The sequence below is a fragment of the Mastacembelus armatus genome, chromosome 3 (assembly GCF_900324485.2).
Source record: "Mastacembelus armatus chromosome 3, fMasArm1.2, whole genome shotgun sequence".
Taxonomy (NCBI): domain Eukaryota; kingdom Metazoa; phylum Chordata; class Actinopteri; order Synbranchiformes; family Mastacembelidae; genus Mastacembelus; species Mastacembelus armatus.
In genome coordinates this window covers 5,606,914-5,630,516 of record NC_046635.1, presented here as the reverse complement: position 1 = coordinate 5,630,516, position 23,603 = coordinate 5,606,914, and the positions used below count along the sequence as shown (strand labels likewise).

Genomic DNA, 23,603 nt, shown 5'->3' with positions numbered 1-23,603 from the left:
TGTGTCAATCACATATTCCCCTCCCACCAGTGGGACTTCAACCAGGAATAGGAGAAAGAGGAAGAAAACTCAGCGAACTATTTCCAATAACTACTTAACGTTATACCCTAGAAATGAAATGAACCGTTCAGTTTTCCATATAACTTTCGAGTGTTTTAATGACAGCTACAGGATGAAATTTGAACTCATCAACTCTCCTGTGTTGTGGTTTCGCGTCATCCCGCAATGACACCGGCATGCGACTCACCACTGCGCTCTGGAAACCCAGCTCGGTGCGTCCTCTGCGGGGGTGCATCGCTATAGGCAACTGCGACTCACCCTTATCTGTGGTATTTTCAACCAGACGGAGAGTGGAAGGAAATCGGGCGAGCTGTAAGCTTCACCCTGTGAGCGCTTTTCCACGGGTTTAACAGAGATGACTGACATACTCCGGCTGGTGTCAAGAGCGGCGGACAGACGGACTTTCCCTACGCTCTCCCAGCTCTCTGAAAACGGTCGGAAATAAACTTTTTCTTCAGCTGTATTGTCATAAACTTTTCATTTCAGCCATTTATCCACTGCTGAGTGAGCATGTGTGCTAGTCATGACCCCTCAATGTGTAATATTTTTCAGATATTGAATCTATTTGGGCTGATGTATCTGCCTACATTGAACGACAGATGACCCTGCAGAAGGTCAGCCTATCTATCTATCTATCTATCTATCTATCTATCTATCTATCTATCTATCGATTAATTGACTGACTGATCCTGTGTAATAGGGGGTTCACCTGGCAGGACTAGGGACTTTTACCTTCTCTCAGCAGAAGCTGGAGCTAGGAAACAAGTTCACAATAATTCAAAGACCCATCTTCCTCCTGGCTGGAAAACTGGCCCAGTCTCTGGGTTTAAAGCAGGCCAGGCCACTGGCTGCAGGTGAGCAGCAAATTTTAAGACATTTTTAAAAATAAAATAATAATGTACACAATATGAATATACACTGTGCTTCAGTATGTAGGTTATATATACACTGTATCACACATGAATAGTTCATTAAGTGATATCGTTATGTGTTCTGGGAAATTATACTTCACTGTTTAACATCTTTAACTTCTGTTGATTGCACTGTGGTCAACAGCTCTCGGTGGGGTTTTTATCAGCAGTTTAATGTTCTTAGAATTACACTTTAGCTTTCTTGTTAGAAAGCTGATACCACTCTCACACCTGTATGGTAACTATGAAGCTACAATCAGCAGTAGCCTATGTCACAGCAAAGAGCTTATCTGAAAGAGTATTTCATGGTGGAGTCCGATAACTGGAATCTTGTTGTCACCATGAAGTTGCCAGGCACCTAAGAGAAACACTAAGATGTCACTGCAAATAACCTCCTGCAAAACCACATGTTCTATAATTGTTTAAACATTTTTCGTAAAACGTAAATGACAGAAAACTAAAACAGCTGGTCTAGCTGTCTAAAGTTTACAAAATCGACACACTGGCATCTCAAAATTTTATTAATTAAGTTAAGTTATTACCCTTATTAGTCCCACAATGGGGAAATTCCATTACCACCCAATGTGCACACACAGCAGTGAACACACACCCGGAGCAATTTAACTAACATGTCATATTGTTTTGTTTAAAAATGAAATGTGATTTGATCAGGACCAGTTCATCAGAGACTTAAGGGAGTTAAAGCTAAGTCAGTAAGTAACGTGCAGTATCAGTCTTCACACATTTTGACAAGAATGAAAATAACTCTACCATGTCAAGCTCCTTTAATCAGTCTCTGGAGTTGAGCTGAGGTGATAAGAACAGAGCTTGTTATCATGTGCATTTTCAGTTTGGTTAGAATAAACCTAATAACTTTACCACCTTCTGAGCATATATTACACAACAAACTAATTGATTTCAGCAGAGTGCTGCCACATGGATAAAACATAAATCAGGAAGTTTAAAGGTAGGCCTACTCTACTTCTCAGGTCTAGTGAGATTCAAAACAAAGTGACACCATAAGCTGCTCCTTTCCGCTCTTTGTCCGCCCCATCATGTCCTGTTTCCTAACTACAGCGTTAACTATGGATGCCTGGTTGCAACAACCTGTGCAGGTAGACTTTTATATATACATATTTGTAAATAATTAATTGAACAATGTCCAGAGTTAATTTGGCAATCTAGTAAAACATTCTTGTACTGTTAACATTACACAAAGTTCAAATCTTTCCCAAAATTAAAATCATATTAATTCAATACAAATGTTAGGTTGTCAGTTTTAGCAAAACAAAAACAAGCTTTGGATACTTACACATCAAGGAGGGAGAATGCCACATCTGAATCTCGATAGGAGGCAGGGGAGACTTACTTATGGACACAGGGTAGAAAAGCTGGAATAACCCACTGATCTATGCACTTACATTTATTCATTAAGAATTTTGTTCTAAAATTGTGATGGACACATGAACCAAAGAACAATATGTTTTTGTATGTGTCCCTTGCAGCAACACACCTACCAGTGGTGCAGCTAAACTTTGCAGCTGTGTCGCAGGAGACTCCTTTCAGTCGAGACATAGTGGAGGGCTGCATTAGAGAAACTCTTCTGCTTCTCTTTAGAGCTTTGGCCTCAGAGCAAAACATATTCATCACGTTCCAGGGAATTGGAGTTCTGTCCTTTAAGCACAACAAGGTGGTTCAGCAGCTTGTGCTGCAGTTCTCACACTGTGATTCACATTGTGGGCTATTTCAGCTGGTTTCCCATTAAATCTAATCTCATTTTACATACTTCAAAAGGTGCGAATGAAGTTCAATAGAGACTTTATTAATGCCATGGATGGAACTGGCAGGCTGCTGTTAGCGTTTAATAATGTGAGTATAAAGAAGTGTAGAAGTACTGTGTGTGAAGTGTATGTGTGTTTGCATGTTACAATAAATCTACAGTACATTTACAGTATAGGCATTGATACGGTTTATTCTTGCCTCCCTAGAGACCTGGCAGCAGTGTCTCTTTACTGTCTGGTGGACTGTCCAGGCTTCAGAGGCCCCAGACTGCCAATGTCATCACTCTGCCAGCAGTCTACTCTCCTCAGCCAGACAGCAAAGCCACTGACAAAGACGGATGGTGCTTGTCACTAGAGCTAGACCAGAGGAATGTAGAAGGTGAAAAAGGCTTGACAATTAGGTTTAAGACTTATTAGCACTTTAATAAATGGAAGTGAAATAATGACTAAAATCTACACATTTTCAAATCTCTTATCAATGTTCTGGAAAGATAGAAGCCATTAAGACCAACAGTGAGGCAGCGCTTGAGCTGCATTAGCTGTAGAAGTTGAAATAAATATGGTATGGCACAAAAAAGTTTAATTCTCATTTATCACATAGGAAATGTGTACTAATTTCTATATGGAACATTAGTAATTTTGGCTTTTCTTTGCTTATTTTATTTCTTGTTGAACCAAAAATGAAATTGCAAATTAGTTTGGTATAGTCTGAAAGGAGTGGGAAACAGTCAGCTGGACTCCATCCCTGGTTAACAAAAATCACCTAGTGGCATCTCTAAATGTACTAATTAACACATTATGTCATGTTTGTTTAATTTATCCAAAAAACTAGGCATAGATGTTGCAATATGCAGTTGCATGCACATTCATGTGATTTCCCAAAAATGTTAAATTACTCCTTTACGTGTTGTGATTGCTTTTGAAGGTGTACTGGTTACTCCTGTAGTGTGAGATGTAGTACTCATTCACATTATATGAAATTGGTTTGGAGAACCATAGGAAATGTTTTTAGAATGGATAGGTCTTTGCTAATAGTGAAAGCTTCGGTGGACAAGGCAGTTATGTTTAGAAACAGTAAACCTATGCTGAGCATTGTGTGTCTCTACAGAAGCTCCCCAACAGAGAGAATCTAAATCCCACCAGACACTGCAGTCTGCCAAGATGAAAGCTGTCAACCTGCCTGATGAATTGAACCCAAACCCTCCTGTGGAGGCCAACGACAAGTACTACACACAAAGACACAAAAATACAGACACACAGCACGCACACTCTATGGAGAGTTTCAGTTTGCAGTAGAGCTGTTGTTTTCAGGTAGATGAGTCAGAGAGCTGACAGCTCAGTGGTGGCCTTACATTGTTACTACCCAGAGGCAGTTTCCAGCTCCATTAATGATGCACAACTATCTGGGGGACAGATTCCTCTACTGTCACCGTCAGCTTCCACCCTCTTGAACACCCCACAGCCGGGAAGGGTCACATTGAAAAACTCTTCACAACTGAAAATGGTGTAACAAGCAGAGGAAAGACTGCCCTCAAGATCATTTTAATTGCATTATGACAGAGTACAACGACAGTGCAAGTAGGGGAGTTGTTCTCTTTCATGTACAGTCTACAGTACAGCAGTAAACAATCCTTTTCCACTGCCAGGCCCAACACCTTGAGCTCACCACCAGAGGTCGGCCCCAAACTGGAGGAATCTCCTGTGAATATTAGCTGCTCTGACCATGCCCGTGCTGGACAGGTGAGTGTGTACTTTCATGTGTCTGTGTACTGTAGGTTCTAAGTGTAGATGTAATCCATCCATCCACCCATTATCTATACCTGCTTAGTCCTAATTGGGGTCATGAGGATCTGCTGGAGCCTGTGTAGATGTAATCTGTTTTTTTTTATTTAATTAGTTATACTCTGATGGAGGGGCAGCATGGTGGCTGAGTGGTTAGCACTGTTGCCTCACAGCAAGAAGGTCGTGGGTTCGCATCCCTTTCCCCCGCACCCCAGCCTTTCTGTGTGGAGTTTGCATGTTCTCCCTGTGCTTGTGTGGGTTTACTCCGGGTACTCCGGTTTCCTCCCACAGTCTAAAAACATGTATGTCAGGTTGATTGGTGACTCTAAATTGCCCATAGGAGTGAGTGTGAGTGTGTGAGGTTGTTTGTCTCTATGTGGCCCTGTGATGGACTGGTGACCTGTCCAGGGTGTACCCCTGCCTTCCACCCGAGAGAGAGCTGGGATAGGCTCCAGCAGATCCCAGTGACCCTGAGCCAGGAAAAGCGGGTATAGAAAATGGATGGATGGATACTCTGATGGACTGGTGACCTGTCCAGGGTGTACCCCTGCCTTTCACCCAAAGAGAGCTGGAATAGGCTCCAGCTGATCCCTGTGACCCTAAATTGGAATTAGTGGTGTGGAATGCAGAAGCACCCATGTGGACTTCATATAAGATAAAGGAAGTAACTGGCCTTAGCTTGCTCAGTGACCACCGCCCAGAACACATAAAAGACAAAAGGGAATAACAACTCCATATATGGTAATAGACTAAATTCCTTTTGGTGGAAAAGTACTGGTATGGTGGTCACCAGCTTTATACAGGCTATAGGTTACACCTATAGGTTACACCCTGCTGTCAGGGTGTGAGCTGATCTCCGTCTCTGTACTTTTATAATAAACCGGTGTGCCGATTCCTAACTTCCACTCCGTCCTCTTTTATCCCTCCATTAATGAACTCGGGTGAAGGTCACAAGGTCTGACTTTTCAACAGTGGGTATAGATGATGAATGGATGAATGAATGGATAGTTAGTTATTTGGATTGATTTCAAGGGGGTTTTGGGTGTAACTTTCACATCTGAAAATAAAATATAAGCACAATACTTTAATAACAATGGATCTACTGACCACGTGTAAAGTGAAAAGCCACAGATATTTTTCACCAGATGCTGCAGTGTTGAGCTGCAGCAATTTCAGAAAAAAAGCTCAAAAATCCAATGTGACGTAGTAAACAGCAGACAGCCTAAGTTGGAAACTAGCTGGTGAATGAGTGAAGAGTGGAACATTTAACAGCTTAAGAGCCAGATATTTCCCAGGAAGTGGTTGAAAATAAAACAGATCTAGAAGGAAGGCTTTGTCAGGAAGACAGAAACTTCAAATGAATGATAATGTTGCTTTGTGATTGTTGGATGTGTAAATAACCAACGATCTGTGAGCCTGTTTGCCACATGTATTATTGCATGTTTAAGTTCTTTGTATTTGAAAGTGAGGTAAAATATACATAATTAGCATTACTAATTCAATGTAGTAAAATTCTTAATTTTGCCTTGCCTTTGTAGGAGCTATGCTACTTGTGTATGCAGCGAGCCCAAAGAAATGTCCCAGTGTACCTGAGGGAGCAGCAGCAGGCAGAGGAAAAAGTTCAAGAGAAGCTGTTACTGCTTAAAGAACAACAGAGAGACAAGCAGTACATGGTGGAAGAGCAGGTGAGCATGAGATTAACAACAATAAACAATAAATATACCTTGCATGAGCAAATCTACTGTCAGCAATGCAAACAACTTCAAACTGCCAATGCAAACATGCTGACCCATAGCAGGTACAAAGGCTACCATGATAACCATCATCAACATACCTGGATTTGTATTGATTTTTAACCAGGGTCACGGGGATCTGCTGGAGCCTATCCCTGATCTCCTTCAGGTGGTAGGCAGGGGTACACCCTGGACAGGACACCAGTCCATCACAGGGCCACATAGAGACACAAACAACCTCACACACTCACTCCTTGATTTGTCCACCTGACATACATGTTTTTGGACTGTGGGAGGAAACCAGAGTACCTGGAGTAAACCCACACAAGCACAGGGAGAACATGCAAACTCCACACAGAAAGGCCAGGTGGCGAACCCAGGACCTTCTTGCTGTGAGGCAACAGTGCTAACCACTTACCCCCGTGCTGCCCGTGTAATACTTATCAACATTCAATATTCAGTACTGTTTGCTGCAGGTTACCTGTGAGTTTGTGGATTTGTAAGTGCTTTGGGGATGTTTTTGTTGTTTGCTGTCAAAGAAAAAAAACACAAAAACACACAAAAATAAACATAAAAATACGCAGATTAAAGAATAAGAAACTGTTAAGTTATCCACAGTCAGATGACTAAGGTAAAACTCAAACTAAAGGTCAAAATAATGTCAAAGCAGCAAAAACCTATAGTATGAAAGGAAAAAAGAGGAAGAAAAAAAGAGCTCAGCAGTTGAGGAGTTAAGGGCGGTTCCAGACTGGCTGGGGCCAGCGAGTTGTGGAGCCTGAAAAGCCAACATCCTGTTTCCAGCACTGGGAAAGAAGTGTGGGGCATTCGGGAAATTATAATTCAAAATGAAACTACTTTTAAATGCCTTACACATTGTTATTACCAAAATTATTAGTTCAGTAACAGATCAGTCTATAACAGATCAGAATGTCCCTTATTCTCTTCTGAGTTTACATTTTACCTTGGTGAGTATGATGAACATGTCATGCTCTGTGTGTTTATTTCACAGGCGAAACTGAGGGAGCAACGTCAGCATGCAAAGCAAGTTGCTACATTCAACCAGCAAATGTCAGAGCAGAAAGAGAAGACTTACACTCCTCTATACCCTGTGAGTAACCCTGGTTCTCTTGCAGCAGGTGAAGTTTACATGCAAATATAATCGAAAACAGATGTTACCCATACTTACCCAGGACTGAAAGACACATTTAACATTTAACGTCTCTGCCCTAATACAACAGAACATTTAATGCTTGTGTCTGTTTACAGCACATCCAAACAAACACACACTTTTAGTAGAGATGTCAATGATCAAAATCTGATTTCATGCTGCACACGTTGTAAGTATTTTTCTGCACAACCGCAGTGAAAAGTAAAAGGAGTTACCTTCCCAAAGAGCAGAAGTCATGCAACCTGTGAGCATCTCAGTCTGGTTTGTCTTTCCTGTTGTAATAGTCCCTACAAAATTTAGATGATCCAGCAATCAAAAAATGAAGGGAAATGTTGTTTTGTTGACCAGTCGTTGTTAGTTTTAACCTCTGTGGCAAATAAACTGCATTTCTTGTGACTCTTTCACAATAAAGGTTTCCCTGTGCAACAGTAGGAGTATTAACTTAGCACAGCTTTAATACTGATGTGGGAGGGTCAATAGTAAACAGTAATATAATAAATATAGTTAAAGGTTTAAATGATAATTTCAGGAAAAAATGCTGAGCCAAGTATAAAAAAAAGGTTTGAGTTCATAAAAATCTGAAGAAATATTACTTTTAACACATTAAGTTGCACTTTTTAGTGTAACAATGATTTAAAATTCAGTGTTTTCTCTGGGCTGCTTAGACTTCGTTCATCTTCCCTTCCCGGCCGCTCACTCCTGCCAGGAAGATTCAGCAGCATCGCTACATGAATGATCTTCAGAGCCAGATAGAGAGCCAGCGGCAACACAAGACTCAGGACCAACAGAATCACCTTCTCATGGAGTGTCTGGGCCAGGTCCAGCTGCTGCAGGAGTGAGTCTGTAACACAGCCCTGCTCAGTCATCTCAAATAATCGTAGGTTGTGGTAATTAGTGTGTCAAATGGTATATTGTTTGTGCCTTAGGATAGCTTTGCAGAAGGCTCAGCAGCTCCAGCAGAAACATGAGAGAACTAAGCATTACAAGAGCGCTCTGGATATTCAGGCAAGAATATACTTCACAGATTCACAAGGATCAGTTTCAGACTTGACTAATGATGCTGTTGAAATAATTTAGGCACTCTGTGTTCCTCTCTGACTGTGCTGATTTCTGCAAAATCTCAGTATCATCATGAGATTGTGACTGTCCAAATGTGCTGCTTAACATAAATCATTTAATAACAGATCTTCCACAGTGCTGAGGGCTGAACACACATCAAGATACTGATTGTCTTTTGTGTGCTGTCACAGGAAAAAAAAAAGTTCTATGTTTAACATTAAAGCTTTAGGCTACATTAGCTCCCACTAACATCTGTTTGAGGGAACTGTTGACAGTTGCATTGTGGGTAACACAGATGACAGTTTTTCTTAAGGAAGAAGAATGCAAGGAATTAAAAAAACATGGTGCCATGGTCTGTGTTATGACAATCTTTCCAGTCAAACGAGTCTGTTCTGTGCTTTAGGTGAGAGATAAAAAGTACTCCCACCCCCCGGAGAGCCTGCCTGACAACTCTGGGCTCAACCACTGTGAGACAGCAAACAGCAACGTAAAGAGCCGCGAGAGGGCACAGAAGGTTACCTCTGTTTCCTATTGCTGCCATAAACCAGGCCTTTTGGTTTGGTTCTCATGCAGATATCAGTCATACCTTATACTTTATCAACTATATCTTAACTAGACAGTCTCTATATTGTTCAGAGATAGTCATTTAAAGAAGCAATACTCAGTGTCAAAGTACTCTAAAATAGGTAAAAGGCTTGCATTCATAATTTGATATAAGTAAAAGAACAAAAAGCAAAAAGTAGTAAAAGTATCTAAAGTAAAAGTATTAAGTCAGGTAGAATTTGCTGATCCTATGAAAATACATCTAAAGGAATAAAAACTATATTCACTATACTTATTTAAATGTTTATTTTTAGTATCATAAAATGTAAATACTCAAGTAAAATACAAGAAAACTGTTGTAGTGATAAAGACATGTGAGCTTAGTAATGTTTCACTTGAGCATTTTTTTGGCTGACAGGCCTACAACAAATATTCACAGATCTGTTACAGCATGTCCTGTTTTACATAGTCCAATAGTTGTTGGAGTGATATTTATTTTTGTATATCCTGGCAGCTCTTCCAGGTTAATTTTAGTGCTGCCACTCAGAGGAAGAAGGAAGAACTGCACAGCCTCCAGACACAGCTGGAGCAAGAAAGGGAAATGCTCAAACACATTAAAATGGAGTAAGTAAAGAGTAAAGGGAAGTGACAGAAATAGAGGGAAGAGGGAATGGATTTAGAAAAAATAAAATTATGCTAAAAACTAAAGCAAAAAGGTCCACGACTAAGATGCAGAGAGGGGAACAACAATCACTGAGAGAGAATATTACAGCCTACCTTAGCTGATGTTATACTGTCAGGTGTTATTAATAGAAGACTATGGAATCTGACAGGGCTTGACCACTCATGAATTTCATTCATACAAAAGTGAAATTGGAAGTTCAAGACAAGTGATGAATGTCAAGTGAGTTTGACCTGGACCAGGATCTTTTCTTCATCTCGCAAAAGTGCTGTTGTACAACTGATGTGTTCATGAAGTTCATTGTTTTTCTGTGGAACATGTGCTAGTTTGTCCCTCTGAAGTATGATTTGGCTCCAGGGTAATATTGGACCGCATTAATCGCTTTGAGAAAAAGCGGGACATCAGTAGGTCATTAGAGGACGAATGGAGACGTAGCGTGAAGCAGAAACACCAACGAGAGGAAGAGGAGAGACGATTCTTGAGGTGTGTGGAAGGACAATCTTTTTGAGTCGCTATTAGCCATCCACTGATCTATGCACTTACATTTATTCTTAAACTCAAGTTGATAATAGGTTGCCTATATGTTCTGTCATGGTTCCATCCTCCTGGTGAGTTTTCGGTCTCTACCTAGTTCTGAGGGAAATGCTATAAAGAAAACACTAATTACAAGCACTTTCTGCATCCAAGGGGAACTGACCTCTTTGTGATGTTCCACTGTTTTGGGGGGAAGATCTGATTGAAATTTCAAACTCTGCACACTTTGCACATTTTATTCTGTCCTGATTTCTGCTATGCAAAGAATAATAACACTTCTGTTATGTCTCTCAGAATTCCTCTAATTATGATAAAAGTAAAATGATGCACCTTGTTACTCCCTTGGCTAAAAGATGCCCACAGCAATCACAGAGAGATGGCATATTTTTCTGATGATTCATTCCTTCCTTCTTCTATCCTCTCTCCTGGTGGTCAGGTCTGCTGGTCAGCTTTTGGTAGATAAGCTTACCCAGTACAAGCGCTGCCACCAGTGTAAGAAGAGGACCACCAACTGTGGAGAGACCAACATCTGGAAAGACTCTTATTATCTTTCTGGCTCACAGTTCATGATCTAATGAACACTGTAGATTACAGAAGCGCTAACAGCCTAAAAAAAAATACCTCAGTCCTTTTAACCCATCATGTGACTCATTAAAGATTCAAACTCTAAGTTAATTATTGGGTGTTACAGTACACAGTATGCACTGTTTCTGTTTTAATGTGAGATTGTTCCTTTCTTGTTCTTGTTCCTCTCCTGAAGTAGTATTTGAGTTCATGCTTGTAGTACTTAATATGGTTGTTAGTTGGTATGTTTTTGGAATAAACAAATAAATCTCTACTCATTTGGTTTGGTTCAGGAGCCTGGAGTGTTAATGTGAATCTGTGTATTTTTGGAGACAAGTTGGCAGAAACTAACCACTAAATACCTACAGTGGGTAGCATTCGGGGAGAAGTTAATGCATTTAATTACTTTGTTAACGTGGCTTACTGACAATTCAGAACACATATGACAAACACTTGAGTGCAGTCTACATATACTAGGTTAGGCCATGTTATCATCTTATGTGCAGGTTTGCTTAGGGTTATGTTTTGATTGGCTATTAACATAAAGACATCTTTAGATTTTCAAAAGATTATACTTTGAAAATTAAAATTTTGCCTCTTTTTTATGGATCTAGAACAGTGACAGTTGAACTATGGTACTGAAAAACAAACACTTGGCACTGAAAATATAATGAGAACAGAAAAATAAAACATTTGCATTGAAACATTTGTGCTGAAAAGAAAAATATTGACATTGAAAATAATTCAAATCTTCTCGGTTTTTGTTGATATAAGTTTTCTTTTAATGCCAAGACTGGACAGAGAAGAACACAACACAAATTACTGTAAGTCATTGTTAGTTGAAAACTAAACTTAGTGGACCAATTAGAAAAGTGTGAAAAATACAACAAGCATGAAAAAGGTATGTCTCTCTGATATGGAAAGATGTGTTTGTGCAATGGAGCATTACTTTAGATGATAAATGGTGTGTTGCAGGGTCACAACAACATTCTTCTGGCAGTAGGCCCAGTTCTATGAAAGCAGAACTCCCTTAATGAACTCATGGAGGCATGTGAAGGTCTTTGCACTGGAACAGATGCATAATAAACTGCCCCCACAGATTGATTACTTTACTGACAGATTGTGTCTATGCATAAACATATGTGAAAATCTGTGGATGCATGGTTGTTGTCATGCATATACTCTGTGGTGGTACTGAAACATAACTCTGACATTAGTCAGAAAATATTAATGTGATCCAGAAGAGGATCCACCCTGAAATGTAGCTACAAACACTGATTTCTTAAGCAATTTTATAAGCAGATATATCATTGAGTGCTGTCCTATAAATTTATAGATTATTGCTGAAGATCTACTCCAGGTCACTGGAGAACTTCGAATACACTACTCTCCACATGCACTGTATAAATACTGTATCTGTGCCAGACTGCAGATCTGATTCAAATTCTGTGAAAAATTCCTCAAGAATAGATACCACTGTCAAACACAAACGGTACTCATTAGACTCTCCTCTGCCTCAAGTGATTGTGTGAGTCTGTGTATGAACCACCCATCTCCTGCAAAGTCTTGTGGTGGGTTGTATTAGTGACTTAGCAAGTCCTTGTTAGACCTCCCCTTAGGTGATGTTCCAATACTCTGAAAACTCCAGTGGAACCTGTGTGACATTGACCTTTGAAGAACTGGGGGAGTAAGTGAACAAGTAGTTCATGTATTATTAGCTGATCAGTTCATCTCCACAATGCAAGTCAGAACAAAATGCAAATGCATTGTTATAGAATTATTTATGAATGAATGATTGAGGCAGAACTATTAGAAGGATTGCCATGAAAAGAGGCATAGCTATACACTGTCCCCAGATGATAAATCCCAATGACTATGGTGATCACATAACTTTTTCTTTTGTGCCGCCAGCAAAGATTTCTCTTATTCACTGAAAAACATCAACAGGTAACCACTAGACAGACTTGACACCACATTATGTACAGACATCTGTTTCCCCCCAAACTCTGGTGATCCACTGACTTTTACTTTAACTCCCTTCAGACTTCACTGAGTACCACCAGTGTCAGCCAGCCTAAAGTCCAGTGTTTCTAAACCTTCATGCTGCAGATTTTTCAACATCAGCTAAAGACATTTTCATGTTATGATATATCCTGATATGTCATTCAGCTAGACTGAATTAAAACTTACTGAGGTGACATTATTGCAACATTAGTGCTGAATATGAATGAATGCCATCCAGGTTTGTCTTGCAGACACCTCTTCTCTTGATTGCTAATAAACAAGATATCATTCTTTATGTGACAAGCCAAATCTTGTGACTGCAGGTGAGACCAAAGTCTAATGAGTAATTCAGAGGTTTGATCTCACAGTTTACAGTTTAACAAAGGTTCTTTGTTGCTCTTTAATAATGCTATTTCTAACATGGATTATTTTCTCTCTGGGTGGTTTCTTGGATGATGATGATAATAATGATGAGGATTTAGGACTTAGAATCAAAGTGTGGTGACTGAGCACTGGTTGGGTAATGGACTCATTGTTGTCTTTGGAGCATATTGTGGACTTATTAAAGGGTGGAGGACACTGCCTCATGGGGCATCTATGCTCCCCTGTGAGAAGCAGACAGCAGGAGACCAGTGACAACATGCTTTATGGAGTTTGTCATGCACATGACTGATAATCAGAGGAGGAGGTTATATGAGGCTGAGCAATTTTATTCCACAACAGCGCAAACGTGTCCACATATACTGTATATGGTTCAAATGTGAACTTATTTCCCCTGGAGAAAATTTTTGCAATGTGTGAAATTAAAGAAACTTGTGTTCACTATGAACATCCGCTTCCCCTATGTCTATCTCTCTCCTTTCAGTGTGTGTGTGTGTGTGTGTTTCCAGATTCCCAGCCTACCAAATCTAATAGATATAGTTTTACTGGCAAGCAGACTGTGGTTGGCTTTTTGACAGCTAACGTCCAAGCTTGATTTCAGATCCAGATGTTCCCTCCCTGCCTACAAGCCATCCCACAATGACCAGAGAACTAACCCCATAAACCAAACATTGTGGCTGGGCTGTGTCACTGTATGACAATTTACACATGTTCAAGAGTGTGCCCTGAGAGAAACTAATAGGCAATGACATTTTATTTACGCAATATGGTTGAAATTAATTAAATAAACATAGAAGTTCTTCCCACAATTAGTTTTGACAGTATTAAACTGAATAATTTTCATGGGCTGAAGAAGGGGGATAAGGGAAGGGGGAGAAGGGTATAAAGTCAAAAAATGTACTAAAGATGCACTACTCAGCTGTAATTTTAAAGGGGATGCTAGTAGCAATGAACCTCCAGAAAATAACTCTGCAGTTCCCGTCAGCTACATAGAGTGCTTTAGCACCTCTCAGCTCTTTGTTTTACAACTTACCACTGAGCCTCATTTCAACAAAATAACAAGCAACTTAATGTAAAGTGAATAAATGATAAAAAAGTTAGCCTTGAGTGTATAGTTGAACTGTATAAAATTGGAGCTATTTATTGATAAAACTTACTGCTGTGGGACATGACCCAATAAGAAGCTATCAGTAAAGAATTTTTCTCAATGATAAAAAAAAAAGAGCGACTAAAATGTGAGAAAAATTATATTTATCATCAAAGGCGAGATTTGTAATTGTAATTTTAGCATTTCTGAGAACAAAAGGGGTTTCCTGAGATAAAACAAGTGCAGGCCAGAGCTGAGAAACAACCACGCCTGCTCCCACAGCCCCTTGAACTGTCTTACATATGTACACATGAGTGCGCACACAATCACTTTGTTTCACACAAACAATACATGCACTACCAGAGGTCAACTCATGTCACGCACCGCGTGTTAGAAACCCATTTCCTAAAAAAATCTACTTCTCCTGTGTGAAATCCCTTCTTTTCCTGTTCCTCTTCTGATTATAACGTACAACCTAATGGTTCACACCCAAATAACCTCAGTACATACACATACACACTGCGAAAGGGCCAACCAAGTGATTTGGACAAAACTTTAGACTACAGGTCCTGCCTCATTCCCCCTTTCTCCCTTTTTCATAATCTGCATCCTTTGCTCTTTATTTCACATTTTTCTCCGACCACCCTTGCTGTTTTCCTTTCCTTCTGCTTCTCCTCCCACTTCTCCACTTGCTGGACCTTTTCGGCTTGATTAATTTTCTTCTATATTTTTTCTTTTCCTCCTCTTCCACTTCTTCGTCTTCCTTTCATATTCGCTAGTTTGCACATCCCAACCTGGGGTTCATGCCCACTTTAAAACAACATGTTTTCAGTTATACATGTAAAGACAGCTGCTGCATGGAGCCCAACTTGGCAGCAAAACAGGGAGATTAGTATGAATTAGTATGTGTGAGTGTGTTGTGGTTTGTGGTAGAATGCCGTTAAATTGCTCCATTCAGCCTAGTGCATTAGAAACTAATTCAACCTTACAGTTGCTTCACAGCCTTTACACTTTTACATAATGTCTTCCATACTGAGCTGTAGAAAAATATGTTCCAAAGCTTCTCAAACAGAGATGAGCAGCCAAAATCGTGCATGGCATGTTCTTTTAGAGTTGAAAAGGAGCAGGTGTAATTTGCAATTCAAGCTCCTCTAAAGTAAAATTTGTGTAATTTTTCAGTTGTGTGTCTGTGCATACCATATACAGTGGGTACGGAAAGTATTCAGACCCCTTTAAATTTTTCACTCTTTGTGTCATTGCAGCCATTTGCCAAAATCAAAAAAGTTCATTTTATTTCTCATTAATGTACACTCAGCACCCCATCTTGACAGAAAAAAACAGAAATGTAGAAATTTTTGCAAGTTTATTAAAAAAGAAAAACTGAAATATCACATGGTCATAAGTATTCAGACCCTGTGCTCAGTATTGAGTAGAAGCACCCTTTTGAGCTAGTACAGCCATGAGTCTTCTTGAGAATGATGCAACAAGTTTTTCACACCTGGATTTGGGGATCCTCTGCCATTCTTCCTTGCAGATCCTCTCCAGTTCTGTCAGGTTGGATGGTGAACGTTGGTGGACAGCCATTTTCAGGTCTCTCCAGAGATGCTCAATTGGGTTTAGGTCAGGACTCTGGCTGGACCAGTCAAGAACAGTCACAGAGTTGTTCTGATGCCACTCCTTTGTTATTTTAGTTGTGTGCTTAGGGTCATTGTCCTGTTGAAAGGTGAACCTTCGGCCCAGTCTGAGGTCCTGAGCACTCTGGAAGAGGTTTTCTTCCAGGATATCTTTGTACTTGGCCGCATTCATCTTTCCTTCAATTGCAACCAGTCGTCCTGTCCCTGCAGCTGAAAAACACCCCCACAACATGATGCTCCCACCACCATGTTTCACTGTAGGGATTGTATTGGGCAGGTGATGAGCAGTGCCTGGTTTTCTCCACACATACCGCTTCGAATTAACGCCAAAAAGTTCAATCTTGGTCTCATCAGACCAGAGAATCTTATTTCTCATAGTCTGGGAGTCCTTCATGTGGTTTTTGGCAAACTCTATGCAGGCTTTCATGTGTCTTGCACTGAGGAGAGGCTTCCGTCGGGCCACTCTGCCATAAAGCCCCGACTGGTGGAGGGCTGCAGTGATAGTTGACTTTGTGGAACTTTCTCCCATCTCCCTACTGCATCTCTGGAGCTCAGCCACAGTGACCTTTGGGTTCTTCTTTACCTCTCTCACCAAGGCTCTTCTCCCACGATTGCTCAGTTTGGCTGGATGGCCAGGTCTAGGAAGAGTTCTGGTCGTCCCAAACTTTTTCCATTTGAGGATTATGGAGGCCACTGTGCTCTTAGGAACCTTGAGTGCTGCAGAAATTCTTTTGTAACCTTGGCCAGATCTGTGCCTTGCCACAATTCTGTCTCTGAGCTCCTAGGGCAGTTCCTTCGACCTCATGATTCTCATTTGCTCTGACATGCACTGTGAGCTGTAAGGTCTTATATAGACAGGTGTGTGCCTTTCCTAATCAAGTCCAATCAGTTTAATTAAACACAGCTGGACTCCAATGAAGGAGCAGAACCATCTCAAGGAGGATCAGAAGAAATGGACAGCATGTGAGTTAAATATGAGTGTCACTGCAAAGGGTCTGAATACTTATGACCATGTGCTATTTCAGTTTTTCTTTTTTAATAAATTTGCAAAAATTTCTACATTTCTGTTTTTTTCTGTCAAGATGGGGTGCTGAGTGTACATTAATGAGAAATAAAATGAACTTTTTTGATTTTGGCAAATGGCTGCAATGACACAAAGAGTGAAAAATTTAAAGGGGTCTGAATACTTTCCGTACCCACTGTATGTGCATCTACATGTTATGTTTGTGCTTTGCTGTCTCATGCCTGTTTATGGTCAAACTATGCTGGCAGGGTCAGTGGACATGGGAAGAATCAAGAGAGTGATTGAATGATGGAGAGAAAAAAGGGGAGAAAGAAAAAAGCTAACTATCTGCAGTATAGTTGCTATGTATCACCTAAAAACAGCTGTTTCAGATTTGTCATGCCCCCCTAATTTACATGATAAAAGCCAGTCTTTAAATATAAAGCTCACACTGTTCATCTTCCTGCAGACGTCTAAGGATCTAAGCCACCTTAGAAGATCTCTACCCTTTATTTAAATTGTACATTTGTGTTAAGTGACCAGTCCAACTTTTTTGTCTAGGTGTACATAGAAATATTTGTAGTCTACTACCACTTCAGTGTCCACACTATAGATGATAACTGGATAAGGACTGGGGTTAGACCTTCTAAAATCTACTACCATCTCCTTGGTTTTAGAGGTGTTCAGTAAGAAGCCGTTTTTGTGAGTCCGGTTACTGAAGGATTTTATCAAGCCTGTGTACTCCTCTTCCCTTCCAATCCGAATACATACAACAATAGCAATATCATCAGAATACTTCTAAATATGTCAGTACTCAGAATTATACTTGAAGTCTGTGTATGTAAGTCTGTGTGTTTATAGTGTGTAGCGGAATAGAGCCAACACAGTCCCTGTGGAGCTGCTGTACTGCTCAAAATGTACTAGAGATGTAGCTCCCCAGCCTGACTGACTGTGACCTTTCTGTCAGGTAATCTGTGATCCAGGAAACAAAGGAGGTGTCCACCCTCATATCTTTGAGATTGCCCCTAAGGATGATTGGTTGTATCGTATTGAATGAACTTGAAAAGTTAAATAACATAATCCTCATATAGCTTCCAGGTTCTTCCAGATGAGACTAAACATTAACACCAAAAGCTATTTTGTAAAACAGTACATGCACGCGCACGCGCACACACACACACACACACACACACAGTGAGTCACAGTCCCCGTGTCATCACCTGTTCATCTACTACTTACTGCATCTGCACTTGTTCTGCATCCATTAATAACTGAGGCAGAGGGTGCCTCCTGATATTGTGAAAAAACAGGCCCCAGTGAGCTGCAGTTTCAGGTTCAATCTGACAGCACAAGGTGGAAAGATTTTTTAATACAATAGTTTGGCAGATAACAGGGGTAGGGAAGAGCCTCTCGAGAGTTTAGTATGATCCAGCTGCAGGCAGATCATGGTCAGGGTATTGCAGCAGAATGACTGATTACTGCTGCTCTGCACGGACACAAGCAACACATTGGTTGTGTTTGTGGGTGTCTGTGTTGGAATAGCTTTCAGTATAATATCTCGAGTCTTAATTGCCTGCTGGTAATAAGTGGAGTCTTGACAGATGTGAACAGCTGGGAATGAAGGGAAAAACAAAGAGAGATAATGCTGACAACATGCCAAACCAAACAGTGAAACAAATGTGTGTATTGTGTACCTATACTTGCAAGGACTTACTCTTGATGGGCTGCAGAAGACATTTTCAGTTGTGAGCACTTACTGCAGTTCCCCTTAGCTCTATGGAGCATTTTGCTGTCTTTCAGTGCCTTGTTTTGATTTTATGGAGAGTTTTGTAGGTTAGACTTAGGCAAGTACACATTGCATATATTTACTAGGGCTGTCAATCGATTAAAATATTTAATCACGATACGATACGTTAACTTGTGATTAATTGCAACTTAATCACACATATTAATCTGTTCTAAATGTACCTAAATTAATACTTTTCAAGTTTTTAATACTCTAATCAACATGGGCATGGACAAACATGGATGCAAATATATGTTTATCATTAGTGAAACTACCCTAAACATACAGCATAAAGAACATAGATATGTTTCGAAGACAGTAGATATGTTTTTCAAAGAACTGGTTCATGTCTATTAAACACATGGAAAAAAGAACAGAAAAAATACAAGTTCCCATGATTTCTCTTTCTTTGCACTGAACCAGTTGCTCAGACAAGCCTGTTTACATTTTCAGATGACAGGGCAGCTCACTTTTTCTAAACAACATGCCCTGACAGTGAAAACAATCTTTCACAAGGTATGGATGTGGCAGGTGTTGCTAAGTATCTGCAGACATTGTTTTGTAAATGAATTTACCATTCAGACCATTTGTTTGCTGCTGCTCTCTTTAATGTCTATGGCTGCATTTTCCATTTCTCCTACGATGGGCTAGGCCCCGGGTCAAACAGGAAACGCACGCTGCGTTAATAAAATTAGTGCCGTTAAAATGAGTTTGTGTTAACGCGTTAATTTTGACAGCCCTAATATTTACACAAGAAATACATTTTAATATACTCTGTTATCACAGCTGTCTCTAAGCCAGACTGTATGACATTGTGAGGACGTTTTAACCAGATCTAAGGGCTTTTTGAGGGCTCTGACTTCTTCCATTATAATTAGGAACAGGGTAAGCATTGGGGTTAGGCTCTTAGTTGTGATGGTTAGGGTTTGAGTCAGGGCCTAGGGAATGCATTATGTCAGTAAATGTCTTCACAGTTACAGAAAGACGCAAGTGTGTGTGTTGCATACTGCAGCTCAGGACTGAGATCAGCATGTAACATACCATAATTACTCTTGGACAAGAAGTTGAGCTAAACTGGCTGCAGGCCATATCCTGCTGTATAGCCCCTGATACAAGCTGCATATAGTCAATATTACAACACTTCAACATTAGCTTGAGATTACAGTGAAAACCCTTCGTCAACTGCATCCCCATTTCAAAAACATTTCACTCACAGATCCTTGGAAGAGATATTGCATTACATCTGTATTCTACTGAGAAACAAACTCTTAGTCAAAAACTCTGCCTTACAGTTCATTTTTATATGTGAAGTATTTTGCTAGTGGAGAAACTCCTCTTGCAGTTAAACAAGAACTGTAACAAACTTTAAATGTAACAGCATAGGAAGGTTCATTTAATGTTTCCAAGGAAACTATTTGATTCAATGTTCTTGCTCAAACACACATTGGTATTTGTAAATATTTTATATGTATCAGACACAATAGATGGAACAAACTACACAGGGCACAGACAGGAAAAAGAAAATACCCTGAACATAAGACTGACTGGAGAGGGTGACGCTGTATGAAATAGCATAATAACACTGGAACAATATTCCCACTGTCATAAACAACATGGAAAACCCCTTTGTTAGAATGACGCAGCGATATCCCTCCTGCTGTGAACACACCCCTTCCCACACGGATGCTCTCATTAACCTGAAATTCTCTACACTTCCTGCAGGTCAGTGGTCATGCCCTGGATATGGGTTACTATAGCAACTGTTGTTTTGTGGGAGCAAGGGTGTCTGGGTGCAGAGAGCAATCAAATGATGGCTGCAGTGAAACGCCTGTGGCGGACATACACTAACTTGTCTTCTAACAAATACAGTGGATTTATTTAAATAAAGTTCATTCAGTTCACATTACCTGAATTTCTAATGGTAAATTTAGGCCCAAGTTGTCTTCCTTTCCAGAGCATATACTCCACCTTTAAACCAGCAAACTCTTTCACATGAAGCTGAGGAAAAGAGCTGTAAAACAATTGAAGTCTACAGCCATATGAGTAGTTGTAAGGTTGTACTTATGACTTATAACATACTGTAAATATTATTACATGCTTACAAGCGCAATGCTAGCATGTTTATGCTTAACTGGTATAATGCAAACCATGCTCACTGTCTTAAAGGTGCAGTGTAAAATGTGAAAAATTTAGCAGCATCTAGTGGTAAGACTGAAGAATGCAAGCTTCTTTTAAAGGAGTGGGCAGCTGTGGTCACCATAAATAAAGTGAATTATCTTGTCCACAACAAATTTGAAAGTGAAAAAAGTCATTTCCTTCCAAACTGCGAGGTCATGTAAACGTTTCATACATAAACCTTGTGCTCCCTCTCTCTCTGTTCTCTCTCTCTGTACCTTCTGCAGGTGTCCCTGGTCCTGGAGCTGTATATTGCTGATGTGCAGTTACTGGCCCCACCAACCTGCAGTGTCTATTTGTTGTTTATTGTTGCTGTTCTTTTCTCTCTCCTCTATCCACTCACCCCAACCGGTCGAGGCAGATGGCCGCCCAAACTGAGCCCGGTTCTGCTGGAGGTTTTTCTTCCGTTAAAGGGAGTTTTTCCTCTCCACTGTCACCAAGTGTTTGTTCATAAGGGATTTGTTGGGTTTTTAGTTTTAGTTTTGATTTGTATTGTGATTTGCTATACAAATAAAATTGAATTGAATTGAATTGAATAAAATTTTAGAAATAGAATAGCAGTGCTGAAAAATCATGCAAATAGAGGGAGAAGTTGAGCAGATCAGTAGCTCAATGACCTGGAAGTGACTCACAGATCCCAGATTTCAACCCATTATTAACATTATCCATACCTCCCACAGACACACTTGAATATGAGAAACTGGCACATAACAGGAAGCCTGTAGCCTAACAGTCCTTGTCCTGATGGTGTTTTGGGTTATCTGAGTCACACAGATGAGACTAACACTGTCCCTGCAGCAAATATTATTACAATGTCTCCTGCACACCAGATGCTTATCTATCTCCTAACATTGTACCACATATTGAAACACTTCTTGTTCACGCACACTCTTGAATTGCTGTGGGGCAAATTTTACTGACTGAGAAAGTGGTCCTTCAATCACACATAACTATTGATCTGAAAAGAAACAATCCCTGGATAAAAAAATTCTTTGTAAACATCTGCATGATTTAAACATGGATTGGATTCACAGGAATTGTGATATCTGGGGTCTATCTGTGGCTGACGACAGAGTCCTTTTCTTCAGTGTGTGGTTACTCTCCTAGGAATGGGTGGATATTCAGAGTAACTCAACGTGGATTAAGCTGAGAGCAACCACAAGCAAATAAGGTACTTGTCTGATTCATAGCAGAGTGCACATTTGGATTATTAAAGCAAGTTGCTAGTATAATTCCTGTGAACAGTATGATAATAAATAAGCCATGACTAGATGTGCTGTGAACATTCACCGTTTGTTGTGTGGAGTTTGCATGCTCACTCTGTGTTGGTGCAGGTTTTCTCCAGGTACTCCAGCTTCCTCCCACAGACAAAAGACATGCAGGTTGGGGTTAAGCTAATTGCTGACTCTAAATGACCTGTGGGTGTGAATGTGATCTGGTGATCTATACAGTGTGTATCCCACCTCTCACCCAGTGTCAGCTGCCACAAGTCCAGGATGTGCACAAATGAATTATAAAAACAAGGATGGTTCACTATCAATAATTTGAAGCATGTGGCCAACAAATGCACCACAGCTCTGATCTCAGTAAAATACCTGGAAAAACCTATGGTCAGAGTTTGCAAAGCTGTAATCAAAGCCAAAGGTGGATATTTTCAGAAATCAAAGATCTAATGACTATACCATTAAAAGTCCCCTATCATGCAAAATCAACTTCTTAGCCATTTTGGTACAAGCTGTCTGGTGTCTATAGAGACACACAAGCATGTTTTGTTCGTGTGTGGAAAGCACTTCACCTCAGACTGCTCTGGGCCAGTTCAATGCTGGATTCGCTTTACAGCTGAGGTTTATACCAGGATCCACACCAACAGTCCATGAGCAGTCCTATAATCTTTCAATGGTGAGTTTCTTTATTTTAAAATAGTTTTTTTTTTTATAGCATTGACGTGTTGACATTAGCCACATTAGCTGCATAAGTTAGCTAGTGCTAATGCTGCCTGGCTGATGTACTCTGTCTATTCGTAGCCTCATTTTTACTCTGAAATAGGCCACGATGGCTGTTTGCTTGGTAGTTTGAAAAAGGGAAATGTTTAGATAATGGTTTTCTAGTGTGTTTGTTGGCCTATTTATTTAAAAGCATTACAAGCCTGAGTAAAGATGTAAAGAGGCATGGTTGATGTACTTCATTAGCTTTTTGTCGAATGCTGTCATTGCCATGGAAACGAATGCTGTCAGAAAGGGAGTCCACCTACATATCGGGCACCTCCTCAAAGAGGCGTGGCCACATTATTTTATGCAAATTGACACCAAAAACTGGTCATTTTCAGACATCCCCCCAAAACATTTCTATGTCACCTTTAAAATTCATTTTTTTTCTTCTTATCCTAAGAAATAATATTGTTGCATTCCAAAAAATGGTGTTGGCCTCATTTAACTCTATGGCAAAATATATGTATTTACATAAATGTCATGTTTAAACCAGGGGTGCCCAACCCTGCTCTTTGAGGGCCACTGTCCTGCTTGTTTTCCACCTATCCCTGCCCTACATACTGCTGATTACCTGGATCACGTGTGTTCAGCCATCAGAACCTGGAAGACACCATCTCAAGTGAGGGTTAAGTGGGGGAAGACAAAGTGAATTAATATCTCCCAGTTTCTCAACAGAACACACCAAGGATGGACACCCCTGGTGTAAAGTAAGTCAGAGAGTAATTGTG

General features: G+C 40.2%; 1 protein-coding gene across 2 annotated transcripts; it reads left to right on the top strand.

Moving 5' to 3' along the window:
• Window positions 1–22: 22 nt before the first annotated feature.
• LOC113137827 (coiled-coil domain-containing protein 81) lies at window positions 23–11,091 on the top strand. 2 transcript variants are annotated; one of them, XM_026319689.2, is made up of 16 exons: window positions 23–494; window positions 613–674; window positions 761–914; window positions 2,477–2,661; window positions 2,766–2,840; window positions 2,960–3,131; window positions 3,864–3,975; window positions 4,399–4,492; window positions 6,073–6,219; window positions 7,277–7,375; window positions 8,101–8,270; window positions 8,362–8,440; window positions 8,898–9,008; window positions 9,552–9,661; window positions 10,077–10,202; window positions 10,690–11,091. In XM_026319689.2, the coding sequence occupies exons 1-16, from the start codon at window positions 416–418 to the stop codon at window positions 10,826–10,828; spliced, it is 1,914 nt and encodes a 637-aa protein (XP_026175474.1). In that variant the 5' UTR covers window positions 23–415; the 3' UTR covers window positions 10,829–11,091. The 2 variants fall into 2 exon arrangements, with proteins under 2 accessions (XP_026175474.1, XP_026175472.1); XM_026319687.2 differs by having other exon boundaries at window positions 25–494; window positions 3,861–3,975.
• The last annotated feature ends 12,512 nt before the right edge of the window (window positions 11,092–23,603 follow it).